The following is a 22,818-nucleotide window of genomic DNA, read 5'->3' as shown; positions in this document are numbered from 1 at the left end:
CAAAATAAGAGCATAGAACAAAAAGAGCAGTGATGTATGAATCTTTTTATTGGCACATTTCAATATTCAATGGCACAAATTTTAATTACATAAAAGTAAATGTATTGTACAAATCAAAATTAGTGCACACGATACAAGTTTACCACATAAAATGTAAGTAAGTAACTAAATGAGGCTGACATTCATAAACTATCATTATAACACTTTTGATCCTCCTGATTTAACATATAAAATATATTTTTTTAAAAGGTCTGCACTTCAGATATGGAAAGTTACAGAAGCTTACTAAAAGACCTGAATGAGCTGTTGTTCTTATTAGTAAAACTAATTTTTCCACTGCTAAAACAAAATATCTGGAATGGAGAAAAGCTCTCAGGCAACAAGTGGGGTACAATAGGATGAAATGTCATATGCAGAATGGTCACAGATTTGTTCTGAACTCATCGAAAATAAAACTGGGCACGTGAGCTTCCACCACCTTCAGAATACAGAGAAAAGAGGAGACAGATATTACCATCACAAAAATAAACAATACATGTTTTGGTCTTGACTGTTTAACACTAAATTACCTCCAAACATTGCAAAGCATTTGGATAAATATATATATAATTATGCTTTCTTAATTACCCTTTCCCACCTTTTCACCACATTTTATGATATGTGATTAAAAATAATTGTTACTCTACCTTGCGTGAGAGTTTTGTGTACTTCACATAGTCTTCCAGGAACATCAGTGCTCCCACTACATCTGAAGGCATGTCTGGGATTTTCTGACTGTAATGGGATAAAATGGAAACTCAAGATTATTTATGAGGTATTAAGAAATAATTAGAAACTATATTAAAAAATGTTTTGTTACCTTGTGCACTGCTCCATGATAGATCGGATGTACTGACCAATGAGAGCTAGGAACTGATGTGTGTATCTAGAGTGGAACTGCTTGAGTAGTGTGAGCATGCCCAGCACTAGTGGTGGCCAGTCTACTGGGTCTGTAGCTTTCCTGCAGCTCATTCCTTTGAGAAGAAAAAAAGTCAGAAGTCAGACAAAAGGAAATCTTAATGCACACTGATCTGAAATCTTTAAGCCTACTTCATGTTGTGAGACTGGTTTTTATAAATTATATCTTTATTCTACAGTTCTGATGATAATCAGAGCTGGGTTTAGCCAATAAACTGTAACAACTTTCTAAAAAGAAAAGAAATGTTGTGTTTTATGTGAATGTGATTTAATATAAACAGAAATGACCTTCCAAAAAGGGCCATGTTGGTGTGGAAAGCTTTTACTTTGTCAAACAGTTAAAATTGTTATTAAGTTTGTCAGAAAAGCAAAGACAGTGATCCCTTGGAGGGTAGAGAAGGGTAGATTTTTTTTTTCTAAAAAAAAATAAATAAATAAAAAATATCTAAGAAGAAAAGTTGAATCATGGGTGGAGGTAAAACAAAAGAAATAAAAAGTTTCAAGCAATTTCCTGACATTTAAATATGATCAGTTGATAGGAGAAAATCAATAATGTTGTAGCACTGTACTAAAGTAAGCAAACATCTTCCAATTACTGACACTATTATCATGTTTCAACTACAAACTTTAATATTCTTTATGTAATGAACCAACGAAAAATAGGTGACCAACAGGATGTGGAAGAAAAAATATCATTCCAGGTCAATTGTTTGACCTTTTTAAATTCAAAACTTGAATCAATGCTGCACACATTTGTTTAACTGACAGATTTTAGAGAATGAATGATCTGAATAAAGCTGAACTTTTCATCTTTGCACAAGATCTTAAGAACAGTATGACTGGATCATAATGGATCGATATCGTTTACATCATCATATGCAAGGAAACCCTCCATACAGGTCAGGGATAAACATGTGGAGCATTCTAAAGCAGCATTAGATTATAAAATAAGGCCCCAAGCTTTAAGTCTCTGATGGAACATTGTTCAGTCCATCAGTAGCCTAGAGAACTCATCAGAGTATTAGAGAAAAAGGCCAGTTAATGCTGGAGGACAAAAGGAAACCCACTGCTCACGTAGGAAAAAAATAAAAAATATATAAACTTTGAGTCTTGCAGCTAATATATATATATATATATATATATATATATATATATATATATATATATATATATATATATATATATATATATATATATATATTTGAAAAGAAGAGACAAGAAATCCATGTAAATGTTACAAGCAGTGTAGAGAACCAAGCAAAATTTAACTTCTACATGTATACATTATGATCCTCAGCCATAGTGAAACATGGTGGCAACAACATCATGCTATGGTGACACTCCTCTCCAGCACAGATAGGAAAGCTATATTGAAAAGATGGAGCTAAATACAGTGGGAAGACACATAATAGGTTGCGGATATTCACCTTCAGTGTGTGAAGATGCTCTCTATCCATCTGACTGCAACTATTTGCATAAAACTTCAGGTCTAAATTTCCGTTTGTAGATTTCCAAAGCTTATAGCATCTTACTTCTGAAGACACAGCTTTAACTGGAACTCCAGTTGTTTTACAAACTAAGACTAAAGAGAGGATTATGCTTAGATTGTTTATTCCCTTCCAATACAAAAGAATGCACTGATTTTCTCCGGATATTAACCACTTAACCTTGTACTTCACTGTTAAAACAGCCACATGTGGGTAAATGCTATGAACACTTCTGCACCAAATGCTGAGGGAGACAAACAGCAAAACACTGTACCCTGGTTTTTGTTGTACTGAACTTTAGGCAGCTGAGCAACGACAAACAGGAAGTTGATGATGGGGAAGTACGGGAGACGCTTTGTAGTGATGTATATCTGTAAAATGCATAAACACAGGAGATATGAGATGTTTGATATGCTTAAAAAATAGTAAAATCGTTACACTGCAAGTGAAAGCCTTTTTTTTGCAAACCTTATTAAGCGGGTTATGAATACCAGCAGCCTCTAGGTAGGCAGCGATCTCATAAAGAAGAGTGTTGTCTTCTTTAGGATAGGGCAGGCTAGGATCTTGGTAGTGGGCTTCAATGTCTGCTAGCAGAGACCTGCAAGGATAAAAACATATTTATACTGAAAGAAATTCTCCTTAGCTGCATTTATATCAGTAAAATAAAGTATTTCTGTGGCAGCTCCTCAGAGATGTGATTAAAATATTCTCTGCTTGGTGGTGAGAGCAGACATACTTGTTGAGGTTTTCCAGAGCGGCTGCCAGGTGTTTGGAGTCAAACTTGCAGGAGTAGTTTAGCTCATTTGCAATCTGCTGCCGGAGAATCTGCATCTGGCCGACCTACAACGGCACAGGCGATTAAAGTTTCACAACAATGTGATTCAGATGGAGAGTTGACTGCGATATTGCTTCAAATTCTCTGGGAACGAAATTAATTCCAACCTTCATGATGGATTCCAGGTATGCTCCCCAGATCTTTTGCGTCTTTGCAACGGCACTTGCATAGACTTTACTGGCATTAGCTAATGAAACAAAAAACAATAATAATTTATATAAAAAAAAAATCTTACAGATTGCATTATTTTTAGAATACTTACCCACAATGCCTTGCACTGGGTTGACTGCAGCAAGCACGGTTTTAAAAACATCCAGCACAGCTTTGTCCTTAAGGATACATTTCTGCAGAATTGTCAGGAAGTTCTGACGACACAATCACAATGAAGATTAGAGTTTAGTAAGCCTATGAGAGCTGAAGATTTGAACAACCTGTAACCTGTAACAAAAAAATTGGGGATATTAATTTAATTTGATTACCTGAAGCTCCCTGACTATCATGAAGCAGAGCAGTCGGTCCAGTCCGTTGAGGCCAAACGTACCCAGGGTGCTCTGGATCTCAGAAAACAGCCTATTGTTGGTCACTTCCTGATGGCTCTTCATGTCGTACCAGGTGTTCAGCTGATCAATGTAACAGGTCAACCTGTTGAGAAGACAATGCTTAAAATGGCACAAACTGAAGAGAATATTCTAAGAACCCAGCGCTGTGAACAGAAGCTAGTTTCTTGGTATCTCTCTCATCCAACACGGGTCTAACAGCCAAGGTAAAGAATATTATAACTGCCATCTGTGATTTTAGTACAATTCCTGTTTAACATGAATTTTCGTCCATTTTCAGTATGAAGACTGGATTCCCAGAGTGATATTATTCATGGTGAGTTTATTCTGTCTGGTGGCACAAATGTACAGCAGCGATCTACGTACCAGTATGTCTATCCTCAGACTCAGTTGTATTTTGTTTTTAATCAGTTTGCCATGGACTACCTCAATGCAAAAACAGTTGAAAATTATATTATATATATTATAATATTTTCCTTATTTTGAATGTAAATTGTCTTATTCCAGGGGTAAGGTGTCTCATCTACTCAATTCAAGAAAAACGCACTTATTTTTAGGACAAAAAATAATTGTTTATACCCCTTTCCCACTGGCTGAAAAAAAAAAACAGTTTAAACCCGGGAACAATCAGCTTTTAGTGGCAGTTGGAACAGCTCACGGACGTGTCTCTACCCGGGTCAAATGACTTGGCATGTGACCCACTTTAAAATCGCCTCAGGTCTGGTCGGCATTCTGTGGGAACACCAGAGCCGGGTCGACCGGCTTGATTTAGGTGATACCATTGAGGGCAACGCTCTGATCTAAAAAGCTTAAACAACTTGTTTACATTTGTTAAAAAATGGAGCAGCGCTGGACATTCATTTAACACGGCACAGTGCTGGTGGGAAAGATTCGGACAGATAAAAGAGCGAAAGAATAAAGCACACTGACTTCACCCTGGCATCCTTACATGTTGCTCTTCATTGTTTACTTTCCTGATTTCTGTCACACTGGTGACATCATTGACCATAACCCAGTGGGATGGTGTCATCAGACATGCCGCTTGCTAGCTAGAGGTTAGACCCAGCTTTTTTGCCAATGGGAAGGGCGCCAAATGCTGATTGTTAGCGGGTCAACCCATGTTGGAAAACCTCGCTTTAACATGCTATTTTCAGTGGGAAAAGGGATAGATTTATTTATTTTTTGCATTGCTATTGTGACCTACTTTGGATCAGTGATTCTTAAGATCTCTCTACAGAGACGACCGATGAAGGTGACAGACTCGTCCACAGAGGGATACTTTGGGATGGGTATGTGTGTGGACTGATGGACGCTCTGCCAGTCCTGGATCTGAAAGGCCCCATTCAAAACAAAACAAAAAAAAAACAAATCAGATGAATGTTCTGTTTGGATTTTCTCAGATATTCCAAAAAATGAGTGTTAAGACTGACCTTGGTCCTGAGGAAACTATTGCATTCCTGCTCCACGTTGTAGTTGATGATTCGAGACACTTCCTCCTGCCAGATTTTAAGGCCATATATGCTGACATAGTCCTGGATGTACTCAAATGACCTGTAGAAGCCATCCATGGTTGCTGCCATGTCCTTCAACTTCGGCATCAGTTCACTGGGCTGAGAAAGTAGTCTTATTTGGTCTCATTATGTAATATCTGCCCCCCTTCCCCTTATTTTCAAATGGAAAAATAACTGCATCATATCATCATCATGATTCAGCCTGGGGTAAGAATAAGATGTTATACTTTGCATGCAATCTTTTTTTGGCTGAGATCCCAGAGAAAGATCTTCACTTCTGACAATTGCTCTGAACTCATCTGAAAAGGCTCTGAGTGAAGCAGCTATCAGTGGAAAACAGATCTGATGTCTTACCTTAGCCTTGGGGCTGAAGATTAAGCCTTTGTGCAAAGCATAAGCTACCCTCTTCACCAACTCCTTCCTGATACCATCTTCCAAAAGCTGTTTAGGATCCACCTAAAATAACACCACATATTAATGAAGCCGAGCTAACAAGCTAAGCTTATTTATTACTAGGTTGGCAAATATTTACCTTAATAATTCCAACTAAGGTGGTCTTCATCATCAAGATGCCTTCGGTGAAAATAGAGATGTCATGGGTGAGTTTAGCCACCTGGAATGAGATTAAGAAGAGAAACCCTCCCAGATCAGACCAGAGAGAGAGATAAGGAGAGTCCTTCTAAAGAGAAGCGTCACTGAGAGATGACAGACAGTAGAAATCCTGTCCAAACCCCGTCAACCATTTCTATCTTCCTTTATTTACAAGGACACATTTTTTAAATCGTCCACAGCAATCATATTTTATTTCAAGTCATCTCAGAGCGTGCTTCTTAAATAAATAAAAGCCGTGACCTCAGCAGTTTGCATTCTAATTAAAGCAATTCAAGTTGGTCTCCCCGCCACAATCTGTTTCCATACAAAGCTTCCCTTTTTAATTTGTACTTCAGATTTAATACTGAGGAGGGAGACTGAAAAAAGGTTCCCAAACACTGGAGATCACGTCTGGCCCTGACTCCCATCCAGCTGATGAGTCAACATCCAAACAGAGCATCATAAGGACCTCTTATCTATCATCTTAATTCAATGTGAGATCAAAAGACTTTTTTTCTTCCACTTCATTGGCATGCTGTGAGCAGCAACAGGATGGCTGATTTACTTCATAACGGGCTCCTAGCTGGGAGTAGTCCTTCAGCTTGTCTTTATCCAGACGCGTTGGCACCTCCATGATATCATGAATCTGAAGTTTGATGATTTTGGCCAAAGAGGTGAACATGCTCTCAGGGATAATCTGCAGCACCTATGGCAAGAAAAGTACAATTCATGAACATTAATGATAAATGTGAAACCTTCCGCTGCAGGCAAATATTGTGCACACTTTATGTTGTTTTTTTTTTGTCAACAATACAACATCATAGGTGTCAAAAAATATTTATGTTTATTACTCAAGTAAAAGTATAAATCCTACTGTTTAAAAATACTTCTGGAGACGGAGTATCAACGTAGGCATTTTACTCAACTAAAAGTGTAAAAGTATAATTTTAAAAACTACTAAAGTATAAAAGTAATGCAGAAAGAAATTTTAGGACAGAAGCCCTAAACCTTATATTGCACTACCCCATTAAAGGAAAATTTTTCTACAATTCTGAATAATATCTTCCTTATACATTATGTTCTTAGATTTATAACTAAAAGTAACAATGTCAAATTTAACTTTGTATCATCTATCTACTATCTACCAACATACTGTCATATGGCGAATAGCTAGTTGCTGTCATAAAGTCGTCACAAATTCACAAAGAAATTCATTGTCTGGATGCAACAAATTATTTTTATGGTTTTTATTGTTTTTAAATACCAAAAGGCCATAACGATAATTAGCTTAAATGAAACAGAAATTACAAGTCTATTTTTAAAATGGAAGTAGAAGTAGAGATAACTGCAAATTAATGTAAGAAGTAGAAGTAAAAAGTTGTCTAAAAAATAATTACTCCAGCAAAGTATAGACAGCCAAAAGGCCTCAGTAAAGTAACAAAGTATTTGTACTTTGTTAGTTGACATAACTGAAAACATATTCTTAAAGCTAACATGTTTTCCAGATTTTGTCCTTAAACTCTAAATCTGTGCATATTTTATTCAGCTTTTATGTAAAAGAAATAAAAAAAAAACATTGTAAAGTGCTGGTTTGCAATGTTCTTTTACTCTAGATAAACCTAATATAATCCACTGGCCCCCACTGATCATCAAATTAGTTTTCGATGCCGGTAATAAACACAGCTGTCTTGCGAAGGCCCCAGAGGATTGTTCATGAAAACTAGCTAACAGACAGCATCATGAAGAGAAAAGAACAGAGCAAATGGTTTAATATAGATCAGCTTAAACCAAGGTCTGCTTATAAAATAGTAGGCTGCCTTTGAACATATCAAAACATTCTAACTAATTTGATCCGTTATTCAAAAATGATGGATGACAAAGCAAAAAAAAAATCCATCTACACAAACATGCAGGACCAACATTAATCCGGAAGCAACCATGAGCCTAAAGGTAACCCTGGTAATAGGATAAAGGAGGCAAAAAGAAGATTTTTTTTATGAAGGAGAGCTAGAATAAGCTCCATTTAAATTCAGGTCAGCCCTTTAGAGGGTTCAGGAAAACATGTGGAAGAAGGTAATCTGCTACCAAAAATGAATGAACGTACTCTGCATGGAGGAAAAACCTACACTGCACATCATCCCAAACACGCCATCACTGCTACCGTATTATATACAGTAGTAACAACATCAGTCAGTGGGAGGGCTGAGTTCAGAGGCTGCCAGGGCTGAGATGAGAGCGGGGGTGGAGCCTACAGCTGAATAATCCAGCAGCTGAGGCTATGTGAAGAAGAATGGCTATACATTTCTCTATAGGAAAAAGCTTGTAGACATATACTTAAAATTATAATGGAGGATTCTCGTACATTTTTGAAAAGCCCCGTCCTCTCCACATTAAAAAAAATAAATAAATACACATTCATAACCCTGTACCCGCTCCCGAGAGGGACCGCCTTTTATACGCATGTAAGAGCATGCACAAGTCCATTCCTCCTCGTGCATGCTCTGTTTAAAAGTTGCTGTATGCATCCCTCATACAAGCTTATTTTGCAAAAGAAGATTAGCAATTTTTCCCCTATGTTAGACTCACCACCGGTAAGGGAAAGTGGCGACGAGCATGTAGGACGGCCTTACGTAAACATATCACCAGAATGATTGACTATTAGGACAACTTATTTAGACGATCCACCCGGAAAAAGAACATTCTCCACTATACCTTTAATTGTAATCACATCATAAAGGTTTCTATAGAGTATTTAATTCGGGGGATAAATAAAAAGGCAGACCCCTCTTTTCAGATTTTCTTTTGTTAAAAAACCCGCCTCTTTGAAATAATTTTCTTCTTTGTGATAGTTTAATGCAGAAAAACACTGAAATCTAAGGTTCCAAATGAAAAAAAGTGACATTTTAAAAAGTCCAAATGTCCCCTGATTTTGTTCATGTGTATATTGCATGTTTGAGTACCTTTCTAACATAAGCCACCAACTCTCCAGAGTAGAACTGGGAGACACTCAGCAGGTCCGCACTGTTAGCCTGGTTGATCCGCAGCAACGGGAGATCCAACGCAGAAGCCAGCTGCTCACAAACAGGATGATCATTTTGCATCGAGCACACATCAGGACAGTTGCGTTAATAATTTACCGGTGCTCATTATCCCATATTTGAGTTCCTGCATATGACTGACACAGCCGTCCTCACCTTCAGAAATGTAGCCCTTAGCTTTGTGACCATGGATGGGTTGACTCTGATGCTCTCCTGCATAATAGATGTAAAGCTGCAAAAAAACAATTCAAAAGTGAGGAGGAGTAGGATGTTATCAGCCACATACGGACAAAAGGAGGAGCACAGATAAGTCCAAAAGAAGGGGAATTCTTTTAGGATGGTTTATAAAAACAGTAAGAATTACTGCTTCCTTTAACAATCTAGAAATGCATAAGAAGAAACCAGTGAAAATCAGTTTTCCTTTCTGTATTTCAACCTTACTCAGTACATTCTTTAATTTGTGATGCTCTGTTACTCAGCTGAAACATGCACTCCAGGAATGTATGATAATGAACACTTTTCCAACAGATACCTGTCGATTATCTGCCAAGCATAGGAAAGATCTCCGACTATCTGCATGGTGATCAGCACCTCTTCCTTGATGTTGATGGTGCGGATCATTTGGTGCATGAACTTCCTGGTGTCGGCCAAAAACTGACACACCTGCAGGTTGGACTCCAGCTGATGAAACTCCTGGACCTGGAAATAGGAAAGCAAATTGTTTTACAGACTGAGAGATGAAGAACCAAAAGCTCATTCTACACATACAACTGCTCCCATTAAATAGGGGGGAATATTAATCTATTTCTAAGACATTTACAGTTCCTAAACATCTGATTCAGTTTAACATTATAGAGTCATCAAATCAATAATTGGTTTAGCTTTAGCAATTTTTGCATGTTCTATATCTCTGAAGAAGCTTTGGTTATTAAATACAGGTGCTGGTCATAAAATTAGAATATCATGAAAAAGTAGATTGATTTCAGTAATTCCATTTAAAAAGTGAAACTTGTATATTATATTCATACATTACATACAAACTCATATATTTCAGATGTTTATTTTGTTTAATTTTGATGATTACAAATGACAACAAATGAAAATCTCAAATTCATCATATCAGAAAATTAGAATATTGTGAAAAGGTTCAAAATTGATGGCCCCTGGTGCCACACTCTAATCAGCTAATTAACTCAAACCACCTGCAAAAGCCTTTAAATGGTCTTTCAGTCTAGTTCTATAGGCTACACAATCATGGGGAAGACTGCTGACTTCACAGTTGTCCAAAAGACGACCATCGACACCTTGCACAAGGAGGGCAAGACACAAAAGGTCATCGCTAAAGAGGCTGGCTGTTCACAGAGCTCAGTGTCCAAGCACATTAATAGAGAGGCGAAGGGAAGGAAAAGATGTGGTCGAAAAAAGTGTACAAGCAAGAGAGATAACCGCACCCTGGAGAGGATTGTGAAACAAAACCCATTCAAAAATGTGGGGGAGATTCACAAAGAGTGGACTGCAGCTGGAGTGAGTGCTTCAAGAACCACCACACACAGACGTATGAAAGACATGGGTTTCTGCTGTCGCATTCCTTGTGTCAAGCCACTCTTGAACCACAGACAGCGTCAGAAGCGTCTTGCCTGGGCTAAAGAGAAACAGGACTGGACTGCTGGTGAGTGGTCCAAAGTCATGTTCTCTGATGAAAGTAAATTTTGCATTTCCTTTGGAAATCAAGGTCCCAGAGTCTGGAGGAAAAGAAGAGAGGCACTTCATCCACGTTGCTTGAAGTCCAGTGTAAAGTTTCCACAGTCAGTGATGGTTTGGGGTGCCATGTCATCTGCTGGTGTTGGTCCATTGTGTTTTCTGAGGTCCAGGGTCAACGCAGCCACATACCAGGAAGTTTTAGAGCACTTCATGCTTCCTGCAGCTGACCAACTTTTTGGAGATGCAGATTTCATTTTCCAACAGGACTTGGCACCTGCACACAGTGCCAAAGCTACCAGTACCTGGTTGAAGGACCATGGTATCCCTGTTCTTAATTGGCCAGCAAACTCTCCTGACCTTAACCCCATAGAAAATCTATGGGGTATTGTGAAGAAGAAGATGCAATACACCAGACCCAACAATTCAGAAGAGCTAAAAGCCACTATTAGAGCAACCTGGGCTATCATAACACCTGAGCAGTGCCACAGACTGATCGACTCCATGCCACGCCACATTGCTGCAGTAATACAGGCCTGTACATGCTCATACTTTTCATGTTCATACTTTTCAGTTGGCCAACATTTCTATAAATCCTTTGTTTTTATTGGTCTTCAGTAATATTCTAATTTTCTGATATGATGAATTTGAGATTTTCATTTGTTGTCATTTGTAATCATCAAAATTAAACAAAATAAACATCTGAAATATATGAGTTTGTATGTAATGTATGAATATAATATACAAGTTTCACTTTTTAAATGGAATTACTGAAATCAATCTACTTTTTCATGATATTCTAATTTTATGACCAGCACCTGTAAAGCTTTTGAATGATGGTATCATTATTTGAATTCGGATCCAATGTGAAGATGTAACGTCTTGGTGAAAATAATCTTCCTCCTCACCTCAACCAGAGCCTGGATCAGCTGCACCGTCTTCCTCCCAGCAGCTGTAGAGTCCTCATAGTTCAAAGACTCAATCTGCTTAGAGATTTCCCTGAACCACGCTTGTAAATTCTCTGTGAACGGTAGCAGAGGTTTGAGGCAAACGCAGACTAAATCATTAGCTTCCATTTAAACAGATCATTTCAGGTCTTCTTTGAAAAAAAAAAAAAAAAAAAAAAAAATTACCGGCAGCCTTTCCTATTGAAAGCTGCTCTGTTCACTTGTAGTTAAAAGTAAAGTTACTCACCGTTCTTCTCAACCCTGGTGAGAGGTTTGACCCCAGAGAAGACTTCCGCCAACTCGGTCATTCTCTCAGATCCCTCTTTCTTGTAGCTCTCCCATTTGATCTGCTTCTCTGACAGCATCTGCTTGAACATCTGGACGAGGAAAAGCACAGACGCTCAGAGGAATTAGTCAGACCTTATGTGTAATTAGAACATTAGATTTGTGTCATCTTGTGATAAACTTGCTGAAAGGTAACGGGAACAGACACGTCTAACAGAAGCTACCATCTCATTAATCGCCTTGAAATTCAGTTCCCATTTTTTTTTTTTTTTTTGATATACTATAATAATCCCAGAGGGAAATTACTTATCTACATTTAACCCATCCCCTTGGGGAGCAGTGAGCTGCCATTGTGAGGCGCCCGGGGAGCAGTGTGAGGTTAAGGGTCTTGCTCAGGGACCCAGAGTGGCAGTCTGTGGGAGTGGGGGATCGAACTCACAATCTCAGGATTGAAAGCCCTATGCCCTAACCACTAGGCTGCCACTTTATTTTATGCATTAAATAAAAGAGGTTTTATAGCAGCGTGCTAACAGGGAAAAAGTAATCTCTCACTTTGCTAAGTTTCTGCTCACCTCTTTGAGTGTGAACTCGAACTGAGCCGTGTCCAGCAGCAGCTGAAACAGGATCCTGGGGTTGTACTTGGAGTCGTTGAGCACTTGGTCTTTGATCTGTCGCAGCCGCTTGTTGTTGGAGTCGTAGGCTGACAGACAAAGTGCACCTTAGTATGAGGTTTTATTTTAATCACATAAACTTCACAGTTTATTACAAAAGCAGGTAATGTAAACAGAACATGGTGTTTCTACTTTCAGAAACTGAAATGTGTAAAATACTGCAAGCTTTTTCATTCCCCTGAATAACCACTTTCTAGATTCATATTTAGTACAGAAGTAGCTTCAAATCACCTGACTGATGTTTTTACTGATCGAAATGTGCTATATAAATTCAGCTAAGTAAGACTAGATGGACTTTTCATTATCAAATTTCAAGTCTTGCCACAGATTTTTAGTTTGATTTATGTTTATAATTTTGTCTGGGCTATAATAACACAATAATAAGCTTTGATCTAATAGATTCTGGCTAAATGTGGAGGTTTGGTTTACTCCTGGGAGCTAAACCTCTGACCCATTGATGTATTTACCCTATTTACAACAAGTCCAGCCAGCTTCCCTGTCCCTGGTTTCCATATCATGATGCTGCCATCACTGTTTTTTAGTACAGAGTCTCCTCAGAGAGGAGGAGCAGTTACTCCAGAAAGCATATCTGCGTTAACTGCGACAAACGCAGACGACTTGGTTTCTGAGCATAAGCCAGGCTTTACTCTGTGTATTACGTGATTATTAAACCTACGAGATGTTCAAAACTTGAAAATACTGAGCTTTAAATCTCTTCTAAGATTGTTCAGTGTTGTCCCTTTTTCTTCATGATGGTGTTTGTTCATTACTGTTCTCTAATACAGTAAACCTCTGAGGCTTTCTGGAAAAGCTGGATTAATACCGAGATTAAATTACACACAGCACGACCCGATTTACTACACAAGTGGAGCCTAAATGCAACTGATTGTACAGGATTAAATGTATTCTTATAACAGAAGGAGCTGAAAACAAATACATGGCGCACGTATCAAAATTTTTTTTTTTAAATGGCTATATTAATGATGCTTTTCCTCCTGTTTATTATTACACAACATTTGGAAAATTCCAGCAGAACACAAAAAGTGAGAAAGTTCAAGGGATATAAAGACTCTCAAACCTTAAATAATTCCCAGCTAAATGTGAGGAAGCCACAGGAAAGCAGAGACGGACACGTCTGTCAAACGTTCTCACCTGACTCTGCAGAGTGCAGCATCAGCCAGCGGATTGCCACGTTGCAGTCCCTCAGACAGTTCAGCAGCTTGGGGATGTTGTCCAGGATGAGCTCCTCTCTGAGGAAACCTTCCTTTAAGAGCTTCTGCACCTGCGGCCTCAGGCTCTCCACACTGGCTGCATATCGGCTGGCCTGCATGCAGTCATGGAGGGAAAACTTGTTTATCTATTCAATTATTCACTCCAAGGAGAGGCCATTTGGATCCATGGCAATGTTTTTAGGTGAAAAAAGAAAGATGATTAATCTGTTGTTGTTGTTTTTTTTTTTTTTTTTATTGTCATCACTTTTAAGGTATTTAAACCTGTTCAATAGGTTTAGTATTCTACACATTGTCTTTTACCTAAAACCTAAAACTAACAGTTTGAGTGGTCAAACACTTGTCTGGGCAAATTTAGCTGTTTCCCTGACATCAGCTTTAACCAACAGAAGGCTGAGAGGCTGAGAAATCTTTCATACCTGCTCCTTGATGTTAGCGGAGTCCAGGGTGTAGTTCAGAGCCGTCTTGGCAGCTTTGTACGGCTCCCAGGCCTCCACCAGGTTTACAGTGATCCCCATGTAGATACTAATGACCTACACCCAGAAACCGTTGTGATATTGACAACAATAATCTGACTTATGATGTCAGCTTTAAGAAAACTGCTTGTTTTAAGCTGAGAAAATGAGATCCTACCCAGTTATCAGGGAAGTACTTGTCTACGATCTCCCTCATCTTGGCCTGCTGGGTGTGGAGTATGGAAGGGCTGAAGAACAGGCAGACGTAAAGCATGGCAGCCTGGTTGGCCAGCGCCGTGCTCCGATGCTCAGGCAGAGGGTAGGCCGACACCTGAGGAACAGGGGAGCAAACACATTTAGGGTTCAGATCAGAGAGGCTTTAATCAGTAACTTCCTCTGATCTTGACGTCTTACTAACTTGGTTGTAGATGTCATCTGAACGTAGCCTCCCAATAACCATGCTAATGAAAGTGCCACTGATGGGAACCCTCTGGAAGTAGCTCTCTGGGTAGTTGGCTGGTCGCTTGGCTCCAGGCTGGGTGGAGTAGCCAGTGCTGCGCAGGAGCTTGCAGATGTCATCCAGGTTGGAGTCGGAGGAGGAACGGGCGGCACTGAAACAACAACACATGAGGTCTCAGTCAAAGAAGACGGTTTATTGGGGGGGTCCAGACCTAGATCCCTACCTGTATCTGTAGTAAGAGACAAGCATCCTCTCCCGGACCTCTCCTTCAATTTTCTGGTCGATAACCAACAACATGACTCCATACAGGTAGAGAGCCTCGCACTGTTGGAGGTGAAAACACGCTGTTAAAAAGATGAAAGAAACTGCAGCACTTGACTTTGATCTGTGATCCTAACAGAAAACCAATCAGATACAGATATTAGCTGACATCTAACAGTAAAGAAGCATGAAGGTTATTCACCAGGAGCTGCTTCCCATCCTCATTTAGAAGCACCGTTTCCAAGGTCTGCTGAATATAAACACCCTCATGGAGGTCATCCAAGTATCTGTGGAGATATGTTTTAAGAATATGTCTGTTCGCAGAGCTTTGTAACAACACTCACACAAACCTCAGAGTGTTTTATGAGGAGTTTATGTAGAAGACCAGAACAAAGTAAAGCCTGATTGTGAAGTGGGGGGGAAGCATACGATGCATTCAAAGCCATAGGTTTGCAGGATATTTGGACTCCACCCCCTATTTGCTGCAACTACAGTTGTAAGCAGTGCAGGGAAGGACTCTACCAGCTTTTCTTATCCAGGGAGAGAAATGTTCACCCTTACTTCCTGGTAAAGATGCTAAAGAATGGTCAGACGAGAAGCAGAGGGTCCATAAGGAGTTATTTTCAGAGACCTTTAATTCAGCTTTGAGCGTTACGTTTAAAGTTGATGATCTGTTGGTTGAGATACAATCATTCAAGTCTAAGGCTAAGTTCACACTGCAGGCCTTGATGCTCAAGTCCAATTTTTTTGTGAAATTCGATTTTTTTGCATTGTAGTTCACATTTCCAAATATATGCAACTTGTATGTGATCTCCTGTGTGAACTGCATTCATACAACCTAAGTGTCCCGCATGCGCAGTAGAGGACGCAATGACGTCACAAGCAGGCATGCTCTGTGTTTACAGAAGTAAACATGGACAGTAGTGCTGGAGAACATCTAGCGATCTTTCCCAACCTTAAAAACTCAATCTTTCCAAGATGGTTAAACATAAATATTACTCTCTGCATTATCGTCCAGCATTGTTGGTTTTCTTGCCAATTCTGCGTAGCAAGATGCAGAATAGTGATCACTGTCAGTATTAATGACATTCAGGTCAGATAAACGCGACCTGTGTCTGAACAGCCAGGTCGCATTTGAAAAGATCAGATTCGTATCGGATTCAGGACCACATAGCCAAGTGGCCTGGGTCGCATTGGAAAAAATTGGATCTGTGTTGTTCAGACTGCCATGAAAAGATCAGATCCAGGTCGCATATGGGCAAAAAAAAAATCGGCTTTGGGTCACTTCAGGCTGCAGTGTGAACGTAGCCTAAGAGGCTTTCTTCTGTTATTTCTTAGTAATTAGCTTCATCAACTCTGTGCGGCTCCTCAGTCCCTGCCTCTCCACAGCATGATGCTGCCATCATGTTCCAATATGGGGATGCTGAGGTGAAGGGGATGTGCAGAGCTGGATTTCAAACGCACACTTATTGCGCATTGGCCAAAAAGTTCAATTCAATTTTGGCTTCTCCCGTCCGAAGCACTTTTCCAGCATCTCCTACAAACATTGTGTCAAACAGCCACAGCGACCCTGTGTGACTTTCTTTCAACAATTTCAAATGACAATAATAAAACTTATCCTCAGTTTAATTGAATTGTAATAAGGGGTATCAGACAGAACATTGAATAAGTCACAGTTTTCAGATTACTTTCTCAAACGTAATCTGAAAAACAAATTATTTCTGATAATTTTCCCTCCTTTTCTGCACAATACTTTGCGTTAGCCTGACACATAAATCCCAAACAAATACAAGGAAATGTGTGGTTGCAACACCGGAGAATATGGAACTGTTCAAGCTGTATACTATTTGCCAGCCTAGGAATTTTGTATTTGTTGCCGCAACACAGCAAAAAAAAAAAGTGTGTGTATATCCGTAACTTTCATATAGTAATATTTGATAGACTAGATAGGAATATAGGTTCATATGAGGCTTGATTAGATTAAAAGATCAAATTAACCATCCCTTTTGAAAGAACAACCTTTAAGTAGGTATTAAACATACCTTTTATTTGCTATAACATTTTTTTATTATATAATGTCAAGAAAAAGTTTTAAGAGCTTTAGGCAGAAAATCAGTATATAGTCACAGCTAGTTGTGACCATATGCTGCATGTTTTGAGCTTTCTGAGTGAAAATTAGAAACAGAGTCATCAATGCGTTACCTGTTGAGATCCACTATGTATTTATGGACGCTTTCAAAGGCCAGATAGAACCTCGATAGAATCTCAATGTTATTCTCTCTGAATTCTTCGTCTAGGTCCTGAAGCTCTGGTTTGGCCTCCAACTTCCCCTCATAATACTCAGGACCCTGAAGAAACGCAAACATTAATCACACTCAGTCATTCTCTCCCAGTAACAATTTGAAACAGCAGCTAAACAGAGTGTCGTTTTACAAGCCCCTCCTACAGTTAAACATATTATGTTTTCTTCTATCAGTTAACATTTTAACCTTAACTTAAAAACTCTTTCAAATTCTAAACAGACAATGTAGAAAGGTTTTATTATGCTGAGAACACGGCTACATGATTTATGGGGTTTGTTTCATACCTTGAAGTAGCTGAAATCACAGATAATGTCTCCATATTTCTGCTGGTCGCTTTTTTCTTTCATCCTAAAGACTGCTGGGATGAAGTCAGAGAGACGCAGCAGTTCTGCAATAATAGCATTTCCTCTGGAAACTATCCGAAGGATTGCCTGGCCACACAGGTTATTCTCCGCCAGGAAGTCCACCATGGTGGCTGGAGATGACGGGTACGTTCTGGTTTTATAGCAAACAATCCAACTATTCCTGTTAGGAAAACAAGATTTTAACTTATTTTTTATGAATTGCACAGATTACAATATACTTACTGAATAACCGAAAAGGATATGGAAAGCCACAAAGAAGGAAAGCATTTAAATAAACTGTGTTTTGTAGTTCTTTGATGCAGGTAGAAAAACATGAAACATTAAATGTTCAACAAAGAAAAAAATGTTTTTTACTTGTCTAACACAAAAATACTAGCAAGACTAGCAAATCAGCACTTTTACAATCCCTGAAGTAAATATTTAAACACTAACTGAAACGTCTCTTACTTATAGAACATAATGCAATTGATCCAATGTAAATGCTGCTTTTTTAAATATTTTTTCACTTCTAAATAACATTTTCTCATAAATAAATAGGTTTATCCTTATTCATCCTATGCTTCACACATTTAAAACATTTGTTTATTGGTTATACATTTATTTTAATTTATTTACTTTTCACAAATCAAAATAGAAACTCAGAATACATCAATAAAATAAGAAATGTGATGGAGTGTGACAGAAACCCCATAGGGCTTATAGGCCTTTTCATTTTAACTTTTTTTGAATAACAGTATTTTTTTCAAAGTATTTCTACCACTTATCTCTGAAGATTTAAAATATTTTCTATATTCATTCCATAGTTTTGCACTTAATACTTAATGGTAAATGAAAAGACTTGGCAGTTCTTGACAAAATATTTCTTAAAACTGACCTTGACTGACCTTGCTTTATCACAAAGGTAAATGTTTGATAAATATTAATTTCATAAATAATTAACAGCTATTATTTGGAGAAAAGGGGAGCACTAGCTGCATTAACTTTAGAAAATGTAGCTAAGCAAACAAAAGCTTTTTGTAGGATAAGATAACTAGGAAATATACTTGCCCAAACAATATTACAGTATACAATATTACAGTATTACAGGTATGGATAGATTAATAATGAATAATTCATCTAAATGTAATATTCTCACATTGTTTAGATCTGTGTTTAGATCCTGCCTTTTTAATTATTTTTTTCTGCTGTTTAACAGTTTGAATAAAATGTATTATTTTCGTCGTACTTATCTCACTTTTTCTTTTGTTTCAACGTCTGCGAAAACCTTTAAGGAATTTATTCTAAAACAAGAACCAGGAATATAACTGTAATCTCTTAAAACGACGTTAATGCAGAGGAAGAGAAGCTGTTTTCAGCATTAACACGCTTGCAACAAACCAAAAACAGGCACACAAATGTTTTCTTCTATAACATAAATGTTGTTACATTAAAAATATATATCTATAAAAAGTAAGATCTTAGGAAGCTTGTTCTCTTCATGCTCTTCCATCATCTGTTTGAGTTAGCTCTATGCTAACATTAGTGCTTGTTAGTGATGAAGCTACAGCAAAAACACAAAAGTGCATCAATGTGTGGTTTTATTTGATGTCTAACTAATCTTTTAAATATTTTAAGTAAAACTGTGGCATAAAAAGAATATAAACCTTAAGAATCTTTGTTAAAATGACTTACTTGTCTGTTGCAGCTGCCCTGTTTACTTCCTCATGACCAGTCACATGACTGAGTTACTGAGTGCGTTGAATTCGTCTCACGAAGCTCGCCGGGGATGGGCGGGAACATTTGTCACACTCCCACATGTGTTCTTATGTTTAAAATGTTTGTATTTACTAGTTTCTTTCTGTGCTGGGAGAATTAGAATCTTAAGTAATCTTTCCTAAACAAATCTAAATAATAAATGGTTGAATCTCTTTTCCTCTTGTACACTGTTTTAAACCAAATAAAAACTAAGCTATTTACCTTTTAGTTTAAAATTACATGAATAAAAACATGGATATAGATTAAACTACATATTATAATGACTTTTTGCAGGAACTTTTAAAAGAAAAGGTAAAAATGTACTTTAACCTTTTAGGTTGATTTTAAATAATCTAATGTGATTTATTGGAAATGCTAAAAACATCCATATTAATTTGACATTTAAGAACTATATATAGTGCATAATTTGTGTATAATTTCTTTTTCTTTTTTTTTTTTCTTCTTCTGCCTATAAGGAGCAAAAACACTATTAGACCTCATGCAGCCAGTGGATAAAATCATACATTTCTTAATATTCCTTTTTGCTGTGAGACACCTTGATTATAAATATATCATGTTTAAATAAATTATTCTATGTTCCTTTTTTTGTACATGATTAAGCATGAAGAGCAAAGTCAGAAATCAGCTTCTAACCAGGGTTAGTGACTGTACCCTGATTCTCCTCTAGGTGGAGACAGAGATCCACTGCAATGTCTGCTTGGTTCACTGCCTCTTCCATCCATCAGTCAAGGGGTGTGTTTGAATTTAGATCTGTTGCTCTATGGGTATGCAATGATTTACAGGGATCAGGCCTGAAGTGAAATTAAACTAACCTTGTGTCTGAGAGATAAAACCACAGGGAAGAGGGTGTGAGATCACCTGTCTTTCAACTGACATATAATCTCTACACTAAAATGGTTGACTTTTCCATTCAGAAGAAAAAAGATTATTCAGTCTGCAAAAAAATAAAAAATAAAAAACAGCAAGGGCATGAGTAATAATTAACTTTTTGGCATAATTCACTCTCCCTCGCTCTGCATCCAGCATAGCTGCATTAACATCATGCAGTCAGAAAGGATGAGCAAACGCAGCCTATCATGTTTCATTCAACTTCAGATTGAACTATTTTTTTATTGCCAATCAGTCCAGCACAGAAGCAGACACTTCCTTTTAACAGCGTGTACCCAAGGTTAATGACATTCATATGGTCAGAGCTGCTGGTTTGACCCGTTAACTGTCAGTGAAGCAGTAAGCTTTCATCTAGTTTATTCTGAATAGTTTAATTCCTCCTAATTCACCTCTTCATTGAAAAAACTCTGTTTTGAAAAATGGTTACTTTTTTATATACAGCTGATTCTTCAGCTCAGGGTTTTTGATTGTTTGTTTTAGTTTTTGCCAACAATCTTTAGGGCTTTGGCTCTCTTTGCAAAATGTTGATAGATGTGAAAAATTGACACTTTGTCAATTTTGGCAAGGTGAGCTGCACCTGAAATCCTAAATTAGGTGCTTCTTATCCTAGGGAGCTCCTGGGGCACAATTATTCCAATGCTCTGAATATTAAGAGGCTCCAGAGAAACATTCAAAGACTCAGATGTACATTTAGATTCAGCGCTTGGCTTCTTATTGACCTGCCTGTCGACATACTACACACTGTGTCCCTGCAGCAGCTGGATTTATTACCTGTTTACCATCCCACCAAGGTCAATCTCTCAGCAGCACCTGGGTCAGATTTATGAGATTCCTGGAAGCATCATGAAAGGTTTTACACTAATGAGGTCTTATAATACACACCTTGTTTATTTCCTCTCTATCCTTTGTGATAATTTGGAAGGTTTTTTCCCTCTCAGTCTATTAGTTGGCCTTGTGTTGAGTAGTTAAAAGTTAAAAAAACTGAATCTAAATTTGATGAATCAAACACACATGAAGTTAACTACTACTGGTATACATTTTTAAGGTGATATCTTTGCCAAAACATCAAACCATATTACAACCCGAGCATTGGTGGGCTTTATTGGGTTTCAATATGATAGGACTGACAGAAAGCTCTGTAAAATTATAAGTCAAAAGGATGTGATTTACTTTCTTTAAAAAAAAAAAAAATACTCTTAAAAGTTTTGTTTGTTTGGTGTTTTGGGGTGTCCCTGTGAGCTTTGTCCTCTTTGAAACCTAAGTTTTGGCCCATTAATCTTTGTAAAATAGCTTAAATTGTCATGATCTTAGCGCTGATGACTGGCCTAATTGCTCATTTCATTCACCTGTCTAACTCTGCCCAGTTTCTCATTACTGTTCATCTGATCCACCTGCTCCTGCCTCTATTTAAGCTGCTTGCTCTCAGTTGTCAGCACCAGATTATTCTTGAACGTTTGGTTTGAGAGTTTTCTAGCTTTACTGATAGTGTTCTGATTGCCTGATCCTGACCTGTTTCTGCCTTCGGACCTTTGAGCCTGCCTGCCCCTGTTCTGATCTGTTTGCCTGACCTGTCTTCGGATTCTGTTGGATTCTGCTGTGGGCTGAATCTGCTGCTTGACTTCCCCCTCTGGATTTTCCTGCCTTCCTCCATCATCTGCTTGGATCTGATCTTCTGTCAGTTTTGTTTACTTCAAGGCTTCGGCATCTGGAACTCTATGTGCGACAAGCACTGCGTCTTGTCAGCTGACGACCTGGCAGTGGCGGCTGGCCCATAGGGGGCTCTGGGGCACCGCCCTCCCTGATAAGAAGAGAGAAACGTAAAATATATTTTTAGAAATTAACTCATAAATGTCAGTTTTACTCTCTAGAGTGTGTACCTATAAGCAAAACAAATTATATAAACTACATTTCCATACCTACTGTCATTCATTTGTGGATTTCCACAGACAGACTCCTACCGTCTCTGTCTTGGGGCTGTGATCAGACAGACCCACATTTGCAGAGAATCTGCCAATCATGTACTATTGCTAGGTGAATTTAATAATTTAATGGCCAATCAGCGTCTCAAAAATGTATGGTCTTGGGGCTCTGAAAATACTGCACTTTAACAGGCTTCTGCACCCAATGCGCAGGTGCAGACAATTAGAAGGACAATGGCGATTGTAATGAACGAGATGCAGCTTCCACCAAATTCGGTGAGATCCTTATTTATCTACCCGTTTGCCAGAAGAACATCCCTGTTGTAGGATATGAAAATGTCCTGTCATGGTTATTCTGACTGTGACGAATCCACCTCATAACTTAAAGGAATAGTACACCCAAAACATGATTAGCCTTCATTTTCTACTCACCCCCATGCTGAACAACACTCTGGAGTACTTTTTTGATATCTCAAATGCATCTGGAGATCTGGGAGGCTTCTTGCTGTCTGCTGACATTCAAATAATGGAGGTCTATGGTGCCCGAGGCAGAAAGGTCCATAAAAGTCCACAAAAAACGTGTCAATATTCCTCCGTACTGCTCGT

The 22,818-nt window shown here is 38.3% G+C and overlaps 1 protein-coding gene across 1 annotated transcript; it reads right to left on the bottom strand.

Moving 5' to 3' along the window:
- Positions 1-30: 30 nt before the first annotated feature.
- Positions 31-19,420, bottom strand: washc5 (WASH complex subunit 5). The gene is made up of 29 exons (XM_038275889.1): positions 19,322-19,420; positions 17,570-17,810; positions 17,185-17,330; positions 15,185-15,269; positions 14,945-15,045; positions 14,680-14,872; positions 14,440-14,592; positions 14,226-14,339; positions 13,730-13,901; positions 12,479-12,606; positions 11,869-11,998; positions 11,583-11,695; positions 9,509-9,675; positions 9,133-9,208; positions 8,899-9,009; positions 6,504-6,644; positions 5,880-5,960; positions 5,702-5,803; positions 5,267-5,446; positions 5,041-5,165; positions 3,759-3,921; positions 3,542-3,644; positions 3,387-3,466; positions 3,181-3,284; positions 2,913-3,042; positions 2,719-2,815; positions 860-1,013; positions 687-774; positions 31-478 (listed from the first exon to the last, which is right to left on the bottom strand). The coding sequence occupies exons 2-29, from the start codon at positions 17,753-17,755 to the stop codon at positions 422-424; spliced, it is 3,480 nt and encodes a 1,159-aa protein (XP_038131817.1). The 5' UTR covers positions 17,756-17,810; positions 19,322-19,420; the 3' UTR covers positions 31-421.
- Positions 19,421-22,818: the final 3,398 nt, after the last annotated feature.

Source organism: Cyprinodon tularosa, unplaced genomic scaffold (assembly GCF_016077235.1).
Source record: "Cyprinodon tularosa strain WSP-4 unplaced genomic scaffold, ASM1607723v1 ctg98, whole genome shotgun sequence".
Lineage (NCBI taxonomy): Eukaryota > Metazoa > Chordata > Actinopteri > Cyprinodontiformes > Cyprinodontidae > Cyprinodon > Cyprinodon tularosa.
Note: the sequence above shows the minus strand (reverse complement) of the source record. Positions and strands in the feature narration are given on the sequence as shown.

Excerpts from the sequence above, each read along its gene's own strand:
- washc5 (XM_038275889.1), bottom strand. The coding sequence starts at position 17,755 with ATGGTGGACTTCCTGGCGGAGAATAACCTGTGTGGCCAGGCAATCCTT. Across the intron at positions 13,902-14,225 it reads CCGCTAACATCAAGGAGCAG|GCCAGCCGATATGCAGCCAG; the intron begins GTATGAAAGATT and ends GACTGCATGCAG. Across the intron at positions 9,010-9,132 it reads TAAGGGCTACATTTCTGAAG|CTGGCTTCTGCGTTGGATCT; the intron begins GTGAGGACGGCT and ends GTTTGTGAGCAG.